Source organism: Hakea prostrata, chromosome 4 (genome assembly GCF_041222555.1).
Source record: "Hakea prostrata isolate BN-2017 chromosome 4, UWA_Hpros_2, whole genome shotgun sequence".
Classification (NCBI taxonomy): domain Eukaryota; kingdom Viridiplantae; phylum Streptophyta; class Magnoliopsida; order Proteales; family Proteaceae; genus Hakea; species Hakea prostrata.
In genome coordinates this window covers 17664570-17684392 of record NC_142603.1, presented here as the reverse complement: position 1 = coordinate 17684392, position 19823 = coordinate 17664570, and the positions used below count along the sequence as shown (strand labels likewise).

The 19823-nt window shown below is 37.2% G+C and overlaps 1 protein-coding gene across 2 annotated transcripts; it reads left to right on the top strand.

The window, feature by feature from the left end:
- Positions 1–580: 580 nt before the first annotated feature.
- LOC149018269 (TOM1-like protein 5) lies at positions 581–19410 on the top strand. Of its 2 annotated transcripts, XM_089152578.1 has the most exons (10): positions 581–862; positions 2282–2455; positions 3299–3377; positions 5967–6065; positions 6172–6285; positions 10665–10828; positions 12404–12479; positions 14445–14530; positions 16714–16872; positions 18671–19410. In XM_089152578.1, the coding sequence occupies exons 2-10, from the start codon at positions 2355–2357 to the stop codon at positions 18984–18986; spliced, it is 1194 nt and encodes a 397-aa protein (XP_089008704.1). In that variant the 5' UTR covers positions 581–862; positions 2282–2354; the 3' UTR covers positions 18987–19410. The 2 variants fall into 2 exon arrangements, with proteins under 2 accessions (XP_089008704.1, XP_089008705.1); XM_089152579.1 differs by lacking the exon at positions 581–862 and having other exon boundaries at positions 2358–2441.
- Positions 19411–19823: the final 413 nt, after the last annotated feature.

Here is a 19823-nt window from a genome sequence, read left to right as displayed (position 1 = left end):
AAGAAAAGTATATACCATATCTACATCTAATTAGTAATCGGATTTGGATGCTTCTAAACTAATGCATATGCAAATTCGAAAGCAAATTTTAGTTTTCCATTTACACCCTTACTTTTAACAAGGAAAAAAAAAAAATCCACGTAACACAAAATGGCAAATGTCTACATCAACCCTGATCAAGTTGAGAAATCCCAATCCACGTGGACTAAATTCTCAAGTGTACAAGTACATGTACATCATTATTTTGCAGCTGTTAAAGTAACCAAACCAATTTACGGTTCACGTGGTGTAGCTTCAAGCCAGTGTCCACGTGCTTACGCAATTTTCCGCCGATATTTTCATTTCTCTTTCAACAGAAAAGGAAAAGAAAAAGAAAAGAAGAGAAAAGAAGAGAAAAGAAGCAAAAAAAAAAGCAGAAGCGATAGGGATGGAACACACATTCTGGATATGAGAAAACGAATCCACTTAAGGTCTCTCACCTTCAACAAACCTGTCGGAACTCTCTCTCTCTCTCTCTCTCTCTTCCGTTCCTTTTTTTTATAATTAAATTTTTTTTCCTTCTATTTAAAGCCTGGAAAGATCTCAGAATAGAGCAATGGCGGTGGCACTTTACAATTGTAATTATCCAATAAAGTCCAAAACAGCTTCCTTACATCTCTCTAAACCTTCTCAGCTTCCTCTAAACCTCACTTACTCGGTTTGTTCACTACTTTTGCTGCAAAAGCATAAGAAAAGAACCAGAGTTAGATATAGATCTTAAGAGCGACTCTGGAAACGCAATGCTTCTCCTAGTGTTAGTTTCTTGGAAATGCTGAAGTTTCGTGGGTTGGGTTTTCTTGCGCTCTTCATTCGATCTTTGAAGGTTCGTACACCGATTTACTTTTGCTCACTGTTTGTACATGGAGGTTTTTGTAAAAAATAAAAAAGAAGTCTTTGGAATTAGATTTCAATGGAATTTGATTCGGCAAAATCGATCATTGTGAATTCTCTTGTTTTACTTCCGGAATTTGCTACTGCTTACTTTTGTGATTCATTTTCATTTTGCTTTGGAATCTTAGTTTTCTTCTGATCTTTGTTTTGAAATATTCTCCTTTAGATTGAAGTATTGAGTGATTTGTAAATCTGTGTGATTCGGGCTGGTCGAGTTGGGAAATTCGGAAGGAACTAGATCAAAATGGCATCTTTGGCAGTTAAGCGAGGTGGAAGCTTATTGAGAACCCAATGACTTTTGAAAACATACCATATTGGGCAGAAGCTGCTACGGTTTTGGGTAGTGGGAAGGAGGGGAATATGAATTAGCTTTCCCTGTTATTTTTTTTAGCCAAAATTCTCGTGGGGTTGTTTGCAGGAGTTGGAGACACTATTAGGAATTCCTGAATCATTGCACACATGTTTCAGCCAAAGTCTCTCAAGGTGCTTTTTCATTTTTTTGGGGTGGGGTGCGGGAGTGGAAGTGTTTGATTTCATTCTGGCCCCTAAATGAGACTTTGATCTCCAGAACCCTCAGTAATCGGATAACTTAAGCTTTATATTTCAATCTTATTTCTAAAACCAATCGTTACATCTGGATTTTGTTTTATATGATGGAATAGATGTTCATCTTTTGAATGTTTAAACCATTAGCTCTACAATGTTACAGTGCAACTAATGTATGCAAGTCTAACAGGTTAAGCATCGGGTTCATGGCCTTTGTTGTACATCTTTAGTCTATTTTACATACGTAATCATTTCTGCTGATTGCATTTTCTGAAGCAAAACTGTCATTTAATACAATTAGGAGGCCTTATGTAAAGGGAAGTTCTTGACTACGTTGGAAATGCAAAGGGCATCTTTGCTGGATATGCAATCAGGAATATGGGAGTTGAGAAATTAAAATTGAACATCAAATTGGTGGTGACCACTCCTTTTTCTATAGATATACTTGACAAAAAAAATGGAAAAGCAACTACAAATGAAATATGAATTGTTACCATGCAAGCTTACTGGTCTTCTTTCTATTTAATACTTGTTGTGCAATAAAAAATAAGACCTAATTCCTCTAAAATAGAGGATAGATTGTTATTACTTCTATAATTTCTTCTTCTTCTTTTCTTTCCCTCCTTCTCCCCCCCCCCCTCCCCCCCTTTTAAGTAACTTCTGACTTGATTTTCATACCTTTTTAATGTATTCCTTTCAACTCAATGGTTTTATTGTGTCATGTCTGTGCCATGTCTCATTAGTCATTGTTTTTGTCATGGTGATGGACATGCCAACTGCATTAATGCTTGTTTTGATTTTGCAGATATAAGCACAGATCTCACTTTCGTAGCTGTGCACATCTTATCCTGCCTGAAGTTTGGGGTTTACTAGTAGGTATGGCGACTGAGCTCGTCAATTCGGCGACGAGCGATAAACTGAAAGAAATGGATTGGACGAAAAACATTGAAATCTGCGAACTAGTGGCAAGTGATCAAGGGTATTTCCGTACTGTCTCTTTCGTTATTTATTTTTCCTTGGTAGTTGCTGCCTAACAATTCGTATTTCATTTGTTGGATTAGTAATTTATATACACATCTATTTTAAGGAAAATTCAACCTAGTTGATCCAAGCATATGTAATGGTAGAGGCATAGAGCTAGTCATTCAAGTAGATGTTTCCATCGGAGAAAACTCTGTAGATGACAATTTACTTGGGGTAGCAAAACCCATGGCAGCACGTATCATTATGTTGAGAGCTTACATTGACACATTATTGACATGCCAACTGCTAAATGCTAATATCAGCACCACAATATCGCCCCTATCTCCAGGTCTAACAAAATAATTAACTGTTTAAGCACATTGTTTGCTGACACTGGTTTCTTAATCGTATGTTTGGTGTTATTTATACCACAAAATATCTTGGATGACATCTATGATCTTGTAGTAAAATACAACATCTTTTTTCCTTCTCTCTTTGTCTCTTTAATATTATAAATTAGTTACATTTGCAGTCATTGTATTAGTAGTTACCCATAAAAATTGGAGGGTATATTTTCTATGGTATTAAAAGAAAGAGAAGAACTCGTCCCTGTGTCCTATTCTTAAGCTTTGCAAAGTCTGATAGTTTCTGGGGCTGATTTTGACACCTAACTCTCATATCCATCAAGTATTAAGTCAATCCTAAATTCCATTTTGGAATGAGGTACCTACTCCAACTTAAGGCTGTGTTGTCCATGCTAGTATGATATGTTGTTCATACCCATCATTACTGTATAAAAAATTTAACTGTTTAACCAAATTGTATGCTGATGCTGGTTTCTTTACTTTTGGATGTCCAGGAAAGTCAAAGATGTCATCAAAGCTATTAAGAAACGGTTGGGGAATAAAAAACCATGTGTTCAGCTATTCGCTGTCCTGGTGAGTTTTTTAGTTGTCTTGGGGCCTTGGCTTGGTTTTATGTTATTAGTGGAGTTTTTTTTTTCTTTCATCTGTAACTGGTTGAGAAGGGGGAATCCTTCTTGGTTCTGTATTGAATGCTCCCATGCATGACCTCCCACGTTGGATGGTGGAGAGACTATGCTTGCCCAATTTATTCATCCTTGTGTGATAAAAGATATTAATTTTGGTTGGGTTTTTGAGTTTGTTGATAGGATTGTGACTGGAAATGTAGAAAAGAGAGAAAGAAAAGCATTCATCTAAGCATCACTATAGAATCGTTATGAAATCATGTTCTTTTTTCCATGAAGAACTTGAAAATTTTTCTGTCATTACAGTATTTCAATATGCAAAACCAATTATATAACTGTACATTGGGGCATATGAGTGAATCAACATTCTCTGAGTAATCACTTCTTATACTGACAACATTAATGTTTAATCATGTTAGAACTTTCTTCAGGAACTGTCCAACATTTGGGGTTCTAGGCTCTTCCAAGGATATAAGTTTTTGCATGAGTTTTTCTGTTGGAAGCCTGTATGCAACTGTACTTGGTAATACATGTAAAAGGGGAATAGGAAGCTTATTGGAACCATAGATGCACCAATGTAGATAACAGAAAATTCCAGCTCCAAGCATGGTATCAGGGACCTGAAAGTAGTGGAAATTCAATGAATCAGTGGGGCTGAGTTATGCCACCAGCCGCTTTTCTTACAATTGAAGACTTCCTGTGGTGGAATCCAGGATAGCATAAATCATCCTTTAAGGTAGAACAACCTTGTAGGGCCTCTTTTACTGTCATTGCACTAGCTTACTAGGTCATGTTGTTCAAAGTTGTGCTTGGTTGGACACCCTAGGTAGAAACAACCATGAGCATTTAAGTTGCTATTTTTTTCTTTGGTGTTTAAGAGGAATGGACTTCACATCCTCCCTATATACAGGAGAGAAAAAGACACTTACTAAAGACATGCCCATACTGCAAGTCTTTTCCCATGAGACATGTATGGTAAGTTGGTAACTGGTCAAACATAGTCACACCTGCTGTCATTTAGGTGCTTATTGTTTTTTTTTTTTTTTTTTTTGGGGGGGGGGGGGGGGAGAATCCTCGAACAAAACCTTTTAAGTTAATATGGAAACTTCTATTGTAATATCATTTGAAAACTCTTAGTAATATCTCTTCAAGTGTTGCTCTCACTTGTTTCACAAAAAAAGGGGAGGGGCTTCAAATGTCCAAGACACTGTTACCTTTAATGCAAAGGGAGCCTTGGCATAATGGTCGGTGGACCGCAGTTGTAGCCTGAGGTCAAGGTATTGAAACAGCTTCTCAGCAAAATTATTGGGGAAAGGTTGCATAGGAAAATTCCCTCCCCCACCCCTCCAGGGGACTTTGCTTGTGCAGGGAAACCGTCAGAACTGGGTTCCCCTTTTTATTACTTATAATACCAAGGAGAGACTGTAAATGCATCTTTTTATATTGTGAAGAGGTCCATTTTGTTTAGATGTTTGGAGTTCAATGATCTAATACATATTGTTTTTTATTAATGCCAATTTAGGATTATTATAGTTCTTTTTGCATATTACTCATAGTTGTTTTACAATAAACAGAGCTTTAATTTTCCAAGCCACTGTCGTTGACAATGCATAGAATAGAGTGTAACTGCATGTCTTTATATTGTGAGGAGGTTCATTTTGTTTGGAACTTGTTCTTTTATTTTTTTTGGTTTAGAAGTTGGAGTTGGATGAATTAATGCTTCTTCTTTTTTTTAATATTTCTTTTGAGGTTTTTTTATTTTTTTATTTTAGCAAATGCCCAGCTTCAGTCCTTATGCTAAGGGTTTGGATGCTGTAGAATCGGGTATTTTATGCCATTTTATGGGATGTATAAAAACTTATAAGATTGCTTGTTTGGTCCTGGAGGAACATGCTATTGTTGGGAGTATGTTCTGAATAAATGCCTTTTGATTGATCCAACATGGCAACCAAAGTATTTGTTGGTAATCGCAGATCCCAAATTTCACATTTGCGTCTTACTCTTTGGACCCAAGTGTCTGTCTACATTGGATGACATGACATTTGTTGTCAACATAATAATGAAATGAAATGATTTTTCTGCTGATGGACAAAGAAGCAATTAATCATTATATGAGCGTTTGTTTTTGGCTCTTGGATATTTTGTTTTGTTGACTGTCGAGTGGTTGTTGGTTTCTGCTTTTGGTTCTTGATGTTATTTATGTGCTTTTTGCACTGTTATAGCTTCAAAATAGGACAGACTATGTGTTCACACAACTAATTCAACCAATTGTCTCGATGGTGGGATATCATTGAGAAATAGGAATCAGTGTTATCAAACTTCATGTGCCTGCGATTCTTTGTAATCTGAAATGAATCAATCATCCTCTTTGGTATCTTATTATTTCATAAAAACGGTAAGATCACTAGTGAAAGGACCTGAAGGACCTATCCTAAAAGAATAGTAGTAGAAGGAGTCAGTCTGATACTTTTGCTTTTGTTTCCCCATTCTTGGTGCTTTGGCTTCTGAGTCTTAATCCAAATGTAATATGGTTTTGCAGTTATTGGAGATGTTAATGAATAATTGTGGAGAACAAATTCACAGGCAGGTGATAAGTAATGGACTTCTTCCGATAATGGTGAAGATAGTGAAGAAGAAGGTTCACATATTCACAGAAACACTATATGCTACTGCTAATTGATTTTTTCTTTTTGTGTCATATAAAGATACTTCTAATCTAAAATTGTATTTTTTCCTGCTTACAGTCAGATCTTCCTGTACGAGAGAAGATATTTTTACTTTTAGATGCAATGCAGACATCTCATGGTGGTGCTTCAGGAAAGTTCCCTCAATATTATGCTGCATATTATGATTTGGTGGTGCGTACCAACATGCGACTGTAATCTGTAGGGCCATTAACAATGATGAAAATTTCATTATTGATCATTTCTGTCCCCAATGCAAAGGAAAAGTTGCCAGTGCTACCACTCTATTTTCTGAGTTAACTTGTATGATTGAGACCTGATGAAAACTATAAACAATTATTTTCGTAATGGAGTTCACTTGAAGGGGAAATCATTTACCCTAGAGGAACAGTCTGCGGTAGTTCTGACTGGTATGGGACGAAGTACCTTTTATTTGGCTTGCTTCTTCCCCCCTGTTTTGGAAGGGGGGGGGGGATGAAAAAGAAGAAGAGAATCTTGCTATTTTTTGAAGGTAGGGTAGCAGGAAGTAGTTTATTGATTTGAAAGGAACATAAGATCAACTGCCTCTGGCTCTGAGGTATGTCTTGTTGAACCAAGCATTCTATATGGGTGTTAGAAGGCCAAAAGGAGAGAAGACTTGCCCCTGAACAGCTGTGAGCAAGTTGGGCTATCCCCTAAGGATATCAGGTCTTACTTTTAGGACCTCTTTCTTCACAGCGATAAATTTGTGTTGGTCCTAGTTAAATTGACTAGTCTTTCCCAGCCTTTTGACTTAAGCAGTCTTTCTTTTATTAGGAGTTCGATTTAGAGTTGACTCTCGCCTTTTTTAATAAGTTGTAGTAAGGTTGAAAGAAATCCTATTACGAGTTCAATTTTCTGTAAAAAGTCCATGTAGTAATATTTTGCATACAAATGAATTGATATTCTATTTAAAAGCCAAAATGTAGCAACAGTAAGTATTGGAGGATGTATATTTTGAGGGGTAGAAAACCCCAAAGTGGTTGTAGGATAGATTGGCCAACTGCTCAGTGTGTGTATCTTTGGTACACTGGGGCAGGAGAAAATTTCAGATCAGAAGCTTGAGAGCAAATGACCGATACAAAGTGAATTAGACAGCTGTGGTTAAGTCAGGGAATAGAAGATTGGAATACAATTGATGTTATTTATTTTCAATATTAGTTTTAATGCTTATTTGGTCATCTGCATTGTGGTCCTAGTGTGATTCATTTTTTATGTTGGTTTACTTTGTTTAGAGTCTGTTTGTGTTCTGCTCATGTTTTGGCTTAATTCAAGCTTCACCTAGATGTTTGGCTAACTTTTCAAGCCCAATTTTGATTTCATATACTGTGAAAGTTATAGTGGGCAAATCCATGTCCATATGATAATATTTTAATCATGTTGCTGGAAAATGTTGTGGCACTTCTTCTGCACTGGAGTTATTGTTGATGGATGTATGTTCACTGAAGCCTTGATTTTCTTCAAGGAGTTTTAATATTCACAATCACATAGAAGTTTCCCGACATAGTTCAGTGGTTCTGTTCTTTTATCTTGTATCACCATATCTCTTTCCTTTGTTTGGTTCATCGCTTCCAACTCCAACTAATTAAACTCAAGTGAACTCGCCTAAATATTTGAGCCTGATCTTTGGCATAAAGCAAAAAGCTAGATCCCTGTCTGGGTCAAGGTTAGGCTCCATTGAGCATAGGATCCTTAGTGGTAATGATCTACCTTAGGAAGGGAGATGCAACTTGGGTTGGCTGAGCTTGAATCAGACCAGCTTGATATGTGTTAACTTTAATCCGATGAGGTCTGACCGTGGGTTGGATTTCTTGCCTTTGCCGGCCCCGGTAACCCCCCCCCCCCCCAATTTCTTGCCCCGGTGCGGCCCCCCCGGCCAAAAACCCCCCCCCCCCCCCCAGAACCCCCCCTCCCCAGGTTAGAGTTTTTTGGTCCCAAGTGCATAGATCAAGCTCACATCTACAGATCATATGGTGTTAGGATCCTTTTTTTTGTTTTCCAGTGTAGAACAGACAACTAGGAAAATGGAATATTCATACTTAGATTCGTTGTTTGTCAAACAAGAGAGGCCTGTATGTCAGAAACTAAACATAGGGGGAAAAAACAGTTACATAATATCGACTCTTGTTCGTATACATAGCAACTGGCATATTAGTTGAGGGATTTCAACTAGTCAGGTGCCTCAATGGGCTACTTTGTTGAATGCTGCCCATGGTTATCAAAGCGTCTCCTTAGGCGGCAAAGCGGTTTTTGAACCGCTTAAATTGTGACCGCTTAACTAACGGGCTGATTTCTTGGCGCTTTTTTGCTTAGGCACTATCGCTTTGCTACCTTTTGCGCCATATTGCCGCCTATATGCTAAAGCAGCCGCTTTTTTACATTTCGTAATTTGTGCATATTATTTTTTTTAATCATAACTTATTCTACAATGCCGTATATAAATTTAAATATGTGAGCCATTGCGGAATCGAGGCCGAATTTGCAAATGAACTCTGAGGCCCAAAGTGCCTGTTGGCAACAGAATGTGAAGCATGATCCATATTCAACATTGATAATCAATGAATCATTAAATAAAAAATGACTTGGGAATCGGAATAATGAGATCTATTAATTTATCATGTCAGCACTTGTTTGGTTAAAAAAAGGGAAAAATGGATACATCAATTTTGATACCAATTTGTAATTTGTGAAATAATTTCACTAAACTATATATGAATAATATTGTAATTCTTGAATGTTTTTTTATTTTTATTTTTATGAATGTGATTGTTGAATGTTTGTTTAGTACTTTAGTTTATTATAAAAAGTAGTTTAAAAGTAGTTATTAAAAATATTGACTAAACCGCTTTGGTTGCTTTATTGCCGCCTAAGCACCGCTTAGTCGCCTAATCGCCAAGACGAAGCCCCAATCGCTTTGGTCGCTTTGCCGCTTTAATAACCATGATGTTGCCTAGTCTTTAGTTAATTAGCTACATCCATTAATTTGCATATGCTTATAACTTGTGGTGATAACTAAATGGGAGAGGGGTTCACCATGCCACGTAGTATACTTAGGGTTTGGGGAAAGAATCTCCTCTCTCCCACAAATAGTGGTGTGGAGAATGGTATCATCCACATGGGCCCCTTAGCTAAGTGCAGGCCAGAGAAAATCATATTAAAGTTTAGTTTTGAGAGGGTATATGATACCTTGTCTTGCGCAAGGAAGAAAATTCAACCAAAACAGGAATTTTGACCTTGCAAAAGGCTGGAATTGAAATTTTGTTGGACATTTTCTCGGAAATTGAAACTTCAATTTCGGGTCTCATATGGACTCAAAATGATTTGGATTCTTGCATATTATCTATTTCAAGCATAATAAACACAATGGAAATAGTATTTTGCGAAAAAAAGAAAAAAAAAACATTGAAAATTTATCATTCAAGTATACTAACAAATGAATGGTTCCGACAAATGCAAATTGTATTGCATACAGGCATAGAATCATCAGCATAAATGAATTCTTTGGTAGAATGGTTACATGTCAACAAAATAAAATGACCGACTAGATCAAGTGATGGTGTCTCACATATATTAAGTTGAAGCCTATATATCATATATACATAAAATAAAAATACATAATTTTAGAAAATAATTATTAAAATCAGAAAATGAAAAAGGTACTAGTCCTAGGCTAAAAAGATAAGTAACAAAACACAATCATAGATCATAGTCCTAGGCTAAACATATATTAATTCAAGGCAATACAAGATCATTTAAGGCATGAACAAAAATAAAAAATAAAAAGGGGAAGTTTGGAACTGTTGGGTATGGCTTATGCTTTACATTCTATTGTTGCTGGAGTTTGTTTTGTAGCTGTTGTGGCGAGCAAAAGAGGTGTTTGAAGGCAAAGGAGTTGTGGAAGTTAGGTGAAAATGGGATAGAAATCAACAAAAACTAAGGAAAAACAAGTTGGAATGTTTTCGAAATTTCAGTCGAAATGTTTGAAATAGTTGAAATTTCGTCGAAATGGTCAAAATTTCGGTCGAAACCTCTGAAATGTTAGAAATTTCAGTCGAAATTTGACACTTTTCCAAAATAATCGGAATTTCGTTTCGTTTTTGAAAAATGTAGACATTTCGACAATTTCGGTCGAATTTTCTTCTATGGTCATGCGGACATATCCTACCTATTGTACTTCTTTTGTAATGCATTATTGCCAACCAAACCCATTCTGTGTCGGCCGACTGTTTTATCTTCTTTTAACTTGGTTCATTAACTTAGCTCTGTGTGTCTATTCTACATGTTGTCTTTCATGTGTCATTTACCTGTTGAATGTACAAATTCAACTGTGTTACATATGCTTTTGACATGTTCTTTCACCGGTCTGTTTTTATAGCAAAAGTTCAACAAATTTTGAATGATTCTGTTATTGGAATTTGTGGCGATCTGAAATTTCTAATTGGATTTGGAGCTCATTAATCTGTTACTGTAAGCAGTGAATATTGAGTATATATGTGTTCTAAAATATTAATTGATGATTGCTTTTGTTCTACCAGAGCGCTGGTGTACAGTTTCCTCAAAGGCCACCTGCTGTCGGCACAGGTCATTCCGTGCTGGAGAACACCAATAGGAGCTTACCTGGAGCTGGAGGGAATTCTGTCTCTCCAAATTCTAATAGGAATATTCACACCGAAAATCCTCAAATTGTGCCTGAATCTAGGTATGATTTGTGTAGCCATGGGTATGATTGTGCCTCTGTTGTGACGGCACCTATACTCTTCTAGTGGCCATTATAACTATACCTTGTTCACCATTTTCTCATTTTCTCCCTTAAACTGTTCCCTGACAATTGACTCCATGTATTCTCTATTTCCACACTACATGAGAACTAATGGAAACAGAAACTTCCATCGACCAGTCTCAAGTTATCCCATTTCCCCCCCTTCTTTCAGCATAATTTTACGTTAAAGATGATGAATTTGTGATTAAATATTAATGCTGGATGGCTGTTGGAGTACCCATGTGAGGCCAAAGACAGTAGATGTATAATTACTGTACTGTGAAATAGTTTAACAGTTTAACCAACCTTGTGAACTTTTCTTTCTTTGTGGAACTTGTCTCATTCAAAAGTACTGTTCTAGAAGTACAAAATATATTTTTGCTTTTTTTGGTTGCAAGGAAGAAAAGTATAAATTTTTAATCATTACTTCTCTCATAATGGTTTAATTAACACTGAAACATACCAAATTTGGTTATTTTAACTTTCACTTTTCTTTGAAAGCAAATCCTTTTGATTTGAAAAGTAAAATAGATTTTATGTTTGAGAAGTATATTTAGAAAATATGGTAAGAGTTCTAGGTAGGTTACACAGTTATGATTATGGATCTTTCTTTTCAATAATCACCTCCCTCTACTTGCAAGTTGCAACCAAATGGAGGTTTGATATCCAACAGTTTTTTTGCTTGATTGCTGCCATTTCATGGCAGATTTTGTGGTTTCCCATGAAAGTTTGAATTATTTGTTGGAGAATATTGTGGAAACCGAAAATATGGAACCAGGTAGTCCATTAATAATTAGATTTTCCAAAATTATTAAGGCACATTTGTTCCTCTTGTTGATAAATGTCTTGTAGTCGCATCTTTAAAGACTGTTGCATTGTGATTTGGATTACATTCTACCTGCCTTTCTATTTCACAATCCCTCAAGCATATGGATCAAGGCATATCTCAATGCTTTGATTCCATCTTTTCCTTCTTACACCTTTGTATATTTTCTAAGGAGTATGTGTTAGTTTTTCAACCATCTCAGTATTACTGTTCATTTATTCATCTGTTGGAATTGCTCTGAGCTCCCTCATGTGCTCCAAGTCTTGTGTATGTTTGAAATTCATTATTGTCACCATCAAAGGGTTGCTCAGTTGGCAATGACCAACACCTCTTGGTTCGACTCTCCTTGGTGGTATATGTAATAGTCCCCTCTCCCAATATAAAGCTACCAGTTCCAAAAAAGAGTCATTATTGTCACTGCTATACCTTCTGAGGGTCATTTAGGAATCATGATTTTTGGATTCTTTATTTTCTTATTATCTTTCTACATTTTTTTAAGTGTCATATTTACCTAGATTTTTGTTTTATGCCCCCCCCCCCCTTATGTTTTTGATGAATGGTTCTTGTTTTATGTTTTGCATGAGGCCTTTTCTAATTTACCATGATGCATAGCTATAGGGTACTATTTTGAGAATGGATATGGAATACTGTTTTCTCCCCCATTTCATAGATTTATCTTCCTGTTACAGCATCATTCAGAAGGCCAGTGTTGCCTTGGAGGTCTTGAGAGAAGTATTGGATGCAATTGACATGCAACATCCTGAGGTATGTTCTGGAAATATCTGTTGACGTAATTTTCAGCTTGCAAAAGATTGCTCTGGTTAATGTGGCTGGGAATACATTGTTTGGTTATATGATGATTCCAAGTCCAAATTCCCTTCATTGAATGTTCCCTTGTTTTTGTGTGTGGCTTTTTGATAGATCAGATAAAGAAAGGAAGATTATGACATACCCATCTGGACTAAACACTAAGCCTCCACTTCTCATCATAAATCCTCTGCAGCTTCGAAAAACCCCACAATACCTGTTGGACTTTCTAATTTGAACAGAAACAATTTTTAAACTTAACTCACTCGTAAATATTCAGTCAGTTGAATGATGCTTTTATGCATTGTAGCCTTATAGGTGTATTGTTTACTGGATATAGTGATGATTCTTATTTTGATTTTGCTTTTGAACACGTAAATATTTTGAAGCCTTTGGAGCTCCCTGTAATAGTTGGCTAAGTAAGAGCTTTTTACTTGGGATGATTACTGTTAAAACTATTATTTCAGATACCTTAGTTGTAAAACAAGGTTTTGACTCAACGGAGTTGGGAAAGCAAAAAATAACAAAACTGGTCAAGACTTTGTATAAACTTGCCTGTCTAAATAATGACCAGACTAGGTCCAAGTTAATCTGAGCTACAAGAAACTGGATTCTTTTTTTTTTCCCCTTGAGAAAATGGAAGTTTCCTGAGTCTAAATATCTCCAATCTTTCGCGTGTCACAAGGCTCCCCTTCAACTCTCAATTCCTGTGGGACAACCATGGGAAACAAACCTTAGAAGCATCAATGTTCTCAAAACACGAATATAGAGGGACACGTAAGTACCCTCCTCGACGTCTCGGTTCAGGAAGACTGAGAGTTGAGAACTGAGAGAAGTCATGCACACTCAATTGCTCTTACAAACACAGACATCAAGGGTAAATGAGGCAGTAGGTCAAAAGAGGAAAACATAGACTCACTCTAAATAGGTTTGCTCATCTGAGTTAGCAGTTTTCAGGAGAACAAGTCAAGTTGAAAAGCTTGGTTGTTTTTTTCTTTTTGCGTGAATAAGAAAAGCTTGGTTGTTGAACTATGACAGATACTAATTTGATGTTTTCTGATTAACATGGATTATCTGCCTCCTCTTTTCTGCATCTGTGTCTTGTCAACCATATTTTGTTGCATTGTAGCCCTTTGTTTTCTGAAACGGTTGCTCATGTTGATGTCGTCGTATTTTTAGGTGGTTAAAGTACTTGCATTTGTATAGTACAAGCAAAAGTATATTAACCTTCCCAGACAAAAGATTGCTCAATTTGTGACCTGTTGCTTGCCGTTTGAGACAGGAAAACAGCCTCTCTGTGAAGCATGGGTATGGCTGCATACATAGTGGCCTAACCCTGACCTTGCAGAGGCAGGAACTTCGTGCACCATTTACATCCTTTCCTACTTCTGTTTGTAGTGATCCTCTGGTTTGACTTTTGAGTCCTTATAACACATCCCTTCTCTATTTTGAAGGGAAAATATTGTCATAAATAATTTTGGTTGAGCCCTTTCTTCCTTGTGGGGTGTGTTTTCTGAGTTATTATTTGTGGGGGTGAGGTGTTCAGTGGTCATTGACTATTGTGGTTTGGAAACTCTCCTATTTCTACTCTGCACTCTTTCTTATCATTATTACTCTGCACTCTTTGATGAATAAAAACCACAAACTCTCCTATTTCTACTCTGCACTCTTTCTTATTATTATTACTCTGCACTCTTTGATGAATAAGAACTAGAAACTCTCCTATTTCTACTCTGCACTCTTTCTTATTATTATTACTCTGCACTCTTTGATGAATAAGAACTTGAATGTTTTGGTATACTAGCATTTGAGTTTCGGGTGGTTGATGCTCTCAGCGAGATGCATCTGTTTGTTTGATCTTTTCTTTGATAAGTTTACTCCTTTGAACTCTTTAGTTTTGACAATGCCATTATTATCATATAGGGAGCGAAGGATGAATTCACTCTGGATCTTGTAGAGCAATGTTCATTTCAAAAGCAACGTGTAATGCATCTTGTGATGACATCTCGGTAAAGTTGCCTTAGTATTAACTTCACTGCTGTTAGATGGTCACTCAGCATTAGAATTGCATTCATTTCTGTATGGAAGTTGTTGTTTGGATTTTGTGCTCCTAAACTTCAGATAGTAACTAGGAATGTTTGTGTTTTCAAATTCAATTGTGATTCTGTCCATTGAATCTAATTTCAAATTTTTGTAAGACATACTAGGCTAGCTGATTGTAGAAGTTGTCAGCACATTCATAAGGTTTAGTATGGTTTTAGGAGAGCCTTGTGGGTGACAAGCGCACATAGTAAACTACGAGGATCAAATTGTAATTTTGCACTGGGATATTGCTTCAGAAATTATTCTGTTACCAAAGAAGTCCATAATCAATTAAAGGGAGATATTGTATGCAAACAGCCTGGTCTACTTATTTTAAAGTAATTCTATTCCTTATTTCCATTAAACCTATTAAGGTTTTATTTGTTCCCAGGTAAAAATGAAGAAAAATGAAAAGAGAATGAGTAAAATATTATATTCTTACACTGTATTAAATCCCCCCCCCCCAAAAAAAAAAAAAGTTTACTCTTAAGATTTAAATATTATGTTGATATCTGGAAATCCTATGTGTGAAGGAAGCAATATTTGACATGGGAGGTTAAGAAAAAGAATCCAACTGCATGATTGGGGTGGTACCTACCATGGGTGGTAACTGTATGCAGTATAAGATGACAAAGTTAACTGAAAGCTGCCTTATAAAACTTTATGTTGTACGTGAGTAGAATAATCTGCTGATGTTTTTACTCTATAACTCTATTCATCTTCTTTTGTAGTGGGAATATGTTCCGTCTACTTTTTAGACCATTATGGTATTTTCTCTTATCAAAAAATGGAACAACAAATGTTTTTCTTTTCTATGGCAGTGTTTCTATTTTAGGAAGTTGAAGGCAGCATTTGCACCTAGACCACTGTTATAATATTTATGTTAAGAAGTAGTCTTGCCCAGGTTGAGATTCTTGACATATCAACAAGATGGTTAAATTTTTTTGACAGGAAAATGTCCGTATTTGGCTCCAAAACATCAATAGAAGCTTGTTTTAGGCTTGATAAGCATATTTAAAGTATTAAAATTTAAAACAAAAGCACCCAATTTTGTGCTTCGGGTTTGCACCCTTGTAATTTGCTTGTACATATTGTTTGAGTGCTATGAGACATAATGGGTTAATGAAAGGCAAAAAGTACAAAGTAAATGAATAATGCATGTAGACAGCCTAGTTTTCCATGTTCCAAAAATACAGTTTTACGAGTCTTGACTGTATTAGTGCATTGCTATAAACCATGATGTGCTGGATCAAGTCCACTTACGATCCAATGGAACTTACATGCATTGTCTTCCATCTGCATGAGATATGAATGTCACTTCAAGAAGAAACAAGTGTAGTATCTTCTCCAGCAGGTTGATATATTCTAGATTTTGCTAAATTTCAGTTGCATTTGCCAAAACCCTAAAGAATAGAGGTCAAGGTTTTCAAGTTTCACTGAGGGTTATGTCCAAGCCTGCTCTTGGTACTTGGTAGTGTTCCAAATGGTAAACCTATCCTCCATCATAGTGTTGATCGTCGAAGATAGGGCTTTTCAAATCAAGAAGAGAGAAAATTGATTGGTTTCTTGTCCTTCACCCCCCCCCCCTCTCTTGAATTTCTTCTTTTATGAATGAAAAGACAGTCGGAGAGGGTATTCATTTCTCTCAATTTTCAAATGATTGACTGCGGATATGTAGCAGAAAACTCCAGAAACAGAGTTTCTTGACTAAAGAAAGCAATTGATGGATAAACGAGGAGTGTTACTTGGCTATTGAGAATAAATTACGTTCTGCACATAAGAAAACATACATATGGATATACCATTCTTACAACAAATTCATCCATTCTTTGGTCCTCCTTAACAGACAATGGTTGTGCTATATATAAACACTACAGACTGTGATGGTGAAGCCTAATGTTGCCAGGAGTCTGGACCTATTCATCAACTCTTCTCCTGGTTGACTACTAAAAATTTGACTATGGTGCAAAAACAGATTTGCCTGCTTCACTTAATCTCTGCACATCAAGATTTGTCAATATTCAGTGACAGTTAAATGGCACACAGAGCACATTGACTCTTTTTTTAGGCCACCAAAAATGATAAGATGTTAATTGATCTCTTGACACAGGGATGAAGGTGTAGTCTCTCAAGCAATTGATTTAAATGAGAAGCTGCAGAAGGTGCTTCTCAGACATGATGCTCTTCTGTCGGTCAAGGCTACCTCCGCTGCTTTTCATTTAGACGATGAAGAAGTAGAGGAAGAGGAGGCTGAACGGCTTTTCCGAAGGTATGGTCAGCTGTTTGATCCTTCTGCTTGTCTGTGTTAGTCTTCTATAATAATCATCTACTCTCTCTCAAATTGGTCAAATATGTAGCAACTAGCAATTGAGGTTGTGAGCACTCAACTGGGAGTTCTTTGATGTGGGTAGTGGAACTCAAAGACTAGATTAATCAGTCTGAATGATATTTTGCTGGGGAAGTTGTATTTTTTATTTACTACAGTTTTACTGGTCTGTTCTTTTTCTGATTGTCACAAACGCCTGACCATGTGGCTATTAGGAATCTAGGATGAGGATGAAGTTCTATGGACAGGTGGACCCCATGTCCCCCACTTGCATGTCAAGTTGCCACTCAAACAGAGTTGGCTAAGTGGAAAAATAAAGTATTTCAAACCTGGACCACGGGGATGGTGAATGATTTGACAGTCGGTTTGTCTATGCCATAGATATCTTATAGCATGACCTGCCACATTACCCTTTCACATGGCACAAGCCGCAGAACTGGGTGATCTATCTGTAGATTACATAGTACATTAAGCTGTCCATGGAACCTATGCCCCTCTCTCTCTTTGTCTTCTCTGCTCTGCTTTATCTTTTCTTACCCCCTACCTTGTTTCCTAATAAAATATAATATAAGTAATACTCAAGGGGAAACAGAGAATGGGATGCAAAGGACTCGATACATTACATTCTGCCCTGATTGAAATTGTTTTAACATTTGATGATGTTAAATTTATATTTAAAAAAAAAAGAATAGGAGTAGTCCCTAAAGTTTGAGAGGTATAGGTGTAGTAAAACAACAACAACAAAAGCCCCCAACAAAGGGGCGGCCAGGTCTGCCCCCAACGCGCGGGCGCGCAAGGCCAAGCCACATTCCCCACCCCAGGTTCTTGGTCCCCCAGCTCTCGGTCCTCAATATGGTTTTCACTCTCCGTAGGACTTTATAGGTGTAGTACAGTTAATAGTATTTATTCATTTGCGTGGTAGAATCTGTTGGGAAGGCCCTGAGTAGCGTTGGTTTTCTGTCTCTCCAAAGTGGTTGTAACCCACTTCTGATTGCCCTTTGTTTCGACTCCCCAGAGGTTACTTTAGGCTAGGTTAAGAAGGGGTTTAATACAAGTCGAAGACGACGCTCTGCTATGCATGTTACTGTCTTGTGTAAAATGACAGGATTGAACCTCATTACCAGAAAAAGAAAGGAAGAAAAAAAATGAGGGGGGGGTGTTAGGTTATACAGAAAGGCAAAAAATTAAGTTTCTGTTTAATTTCTCACCTACCTCCGATACAAGATTTTCCCCATTTATATTATATTTATAGAGAAGGGAGATATTTTACTGTTAGTTGTTTATAGTCCTAAAACAACTAGAGTTGTACATTTCAAATATATGGGATCATGTACATAATTTGAGTACACAATAGTATAATATTTATAGGAGAAGGCTGGGTATGTTCACCTTGAAAATGGCTGGGTTAGTGGGGGACTTTCCCAGTAGTATCGATTCTCTCTCCCCCCCCACCACAAAAAAAAATAAATAAATAACCCATCTCTAGGCAGCTGCTAGCGTAGGTGGAGCTGGACACTTGCCTAGCCTCTCTCACGATATTTAAAATACCTGTATCTCATTGCACTGCTGAGAGTTGAAATCATGTAACTGATAATTGTGGCTTTCTTGTCATTAGCATGCAGAGGAGATTATTTTAGAGAATAACCCTTTGATATTTATTTTTTTGGGGGCCCAAAATAAACCTTCTGATTGAGAGTAATTTTTGTCTCTTTTTGGTGCTCTCTGCCATTTAATTTTACAGAATCCAAAAGGGGAAAGCATGTGCAAAGGACGAAGACGAAGATCACTTGGATCTACCGCAGAGTATACTTGGATCTATTCATGCAGAAAGGCTGCACCGTCCACTTATACGACCATTAAATTTAGAAACACAAATATCCAATTCGTCACCACCTGTTATCATTCCACCGCCTCCAGCCAGGCATGTTGAAAGGGAGAAGTTCTTTCTGGAGAAAAAGGTCGATGGTTCGACATTAATGGGTCACATGAGGGGTCTCTCATTGCACAGTCGGAATCCCAGCAGTTCAAACAGTGGAAGTATTGATTACAGTGACTGAAGCCTGCTTGCATTTTTCTTTGAGTAGCTATAAAGAATTATACCAGTTGAGGCTGTACCCTGTTTGAGGCCAGCCTTCATAAGCAAGCAGACAGGGCTCTATAAGTGGAACCTTCTCAAAATCTTCTGCTCTGCTCCTGTTCAGCAGAGTTTTCTCAGGGTGTAGTGTTCAAAAGAAACCATTTTTAGGGTCCATGGTTATACCTTTTCTTCTTCTCCGGATCGTTCCTATATTTGTAGAGGGAATACTGTTAGTCCAATATACTGCTTGTGGCATCACTTGCTAATTAATGTTCGTTGTCCTATTTCTTTTTGACTTATTTTTATTTCTATTGTATTTCTCAGTAGAAAATTTAATGCCTGTTATGTGAATGTCTCTATATCCATTAGAGAGAACCATTGAATTTTTTAGAAACTTAGCCCGAGAATTGTGGGGGGGGGGGGGCGGTGGGGGGGAATAAGGGAAGGAAACAAGGATGAACGATGTACATGAGCTCTTGATGAATAGAAAGAAGAAACTTTAGAGTTGAATTGGATTAATTGTATTCACAGAATAATGAAGCTGAGTACCTACTTTGGATGAATGGGAGGATCACTCTACCTAAACCAGCTCGGCAGTTTCCCTGCTGGGTTAGATTTGAAGCTTGAGTTCATGTCAGGCCTTTGTGAGAGGGGGAGGACGGGCTACAGGTAGGTTGGATGGAGAGGATCTGGATACATGGGGTTGCATAAGATTCTATTCATTTTGCCAGTAACAACAGGTACCACCCTTCTGAGACGAATCCATGGGCGCTTGATCTGTTTGGGTGGCAGTGAGCATCTCCTCATGACATTGGTT

Coding starts and splice junctions, on each gene's coding strand:
- LOC149018269 (XM_089152578.1), top strand. CDS start 2,355: ATGGCGACTGAGCTCGTCAATTCGGCGACGAGCGATAAACTGAAAGAA. Junction 3,378..5,966: donor TTCAGCTATTCGCTGTCCTG/GTGAGTTTTTTA, acceptor ATGGTTTTGCAG/TTATTGGAGATGTTAATGAA. Junction 14,531..16,713: donor CATCTTGTGATGACATCTCG/GTAAAGTTGCCT, acceptor CTCTTGACACAG/GGATGAAGGTGTAGTCTCTC.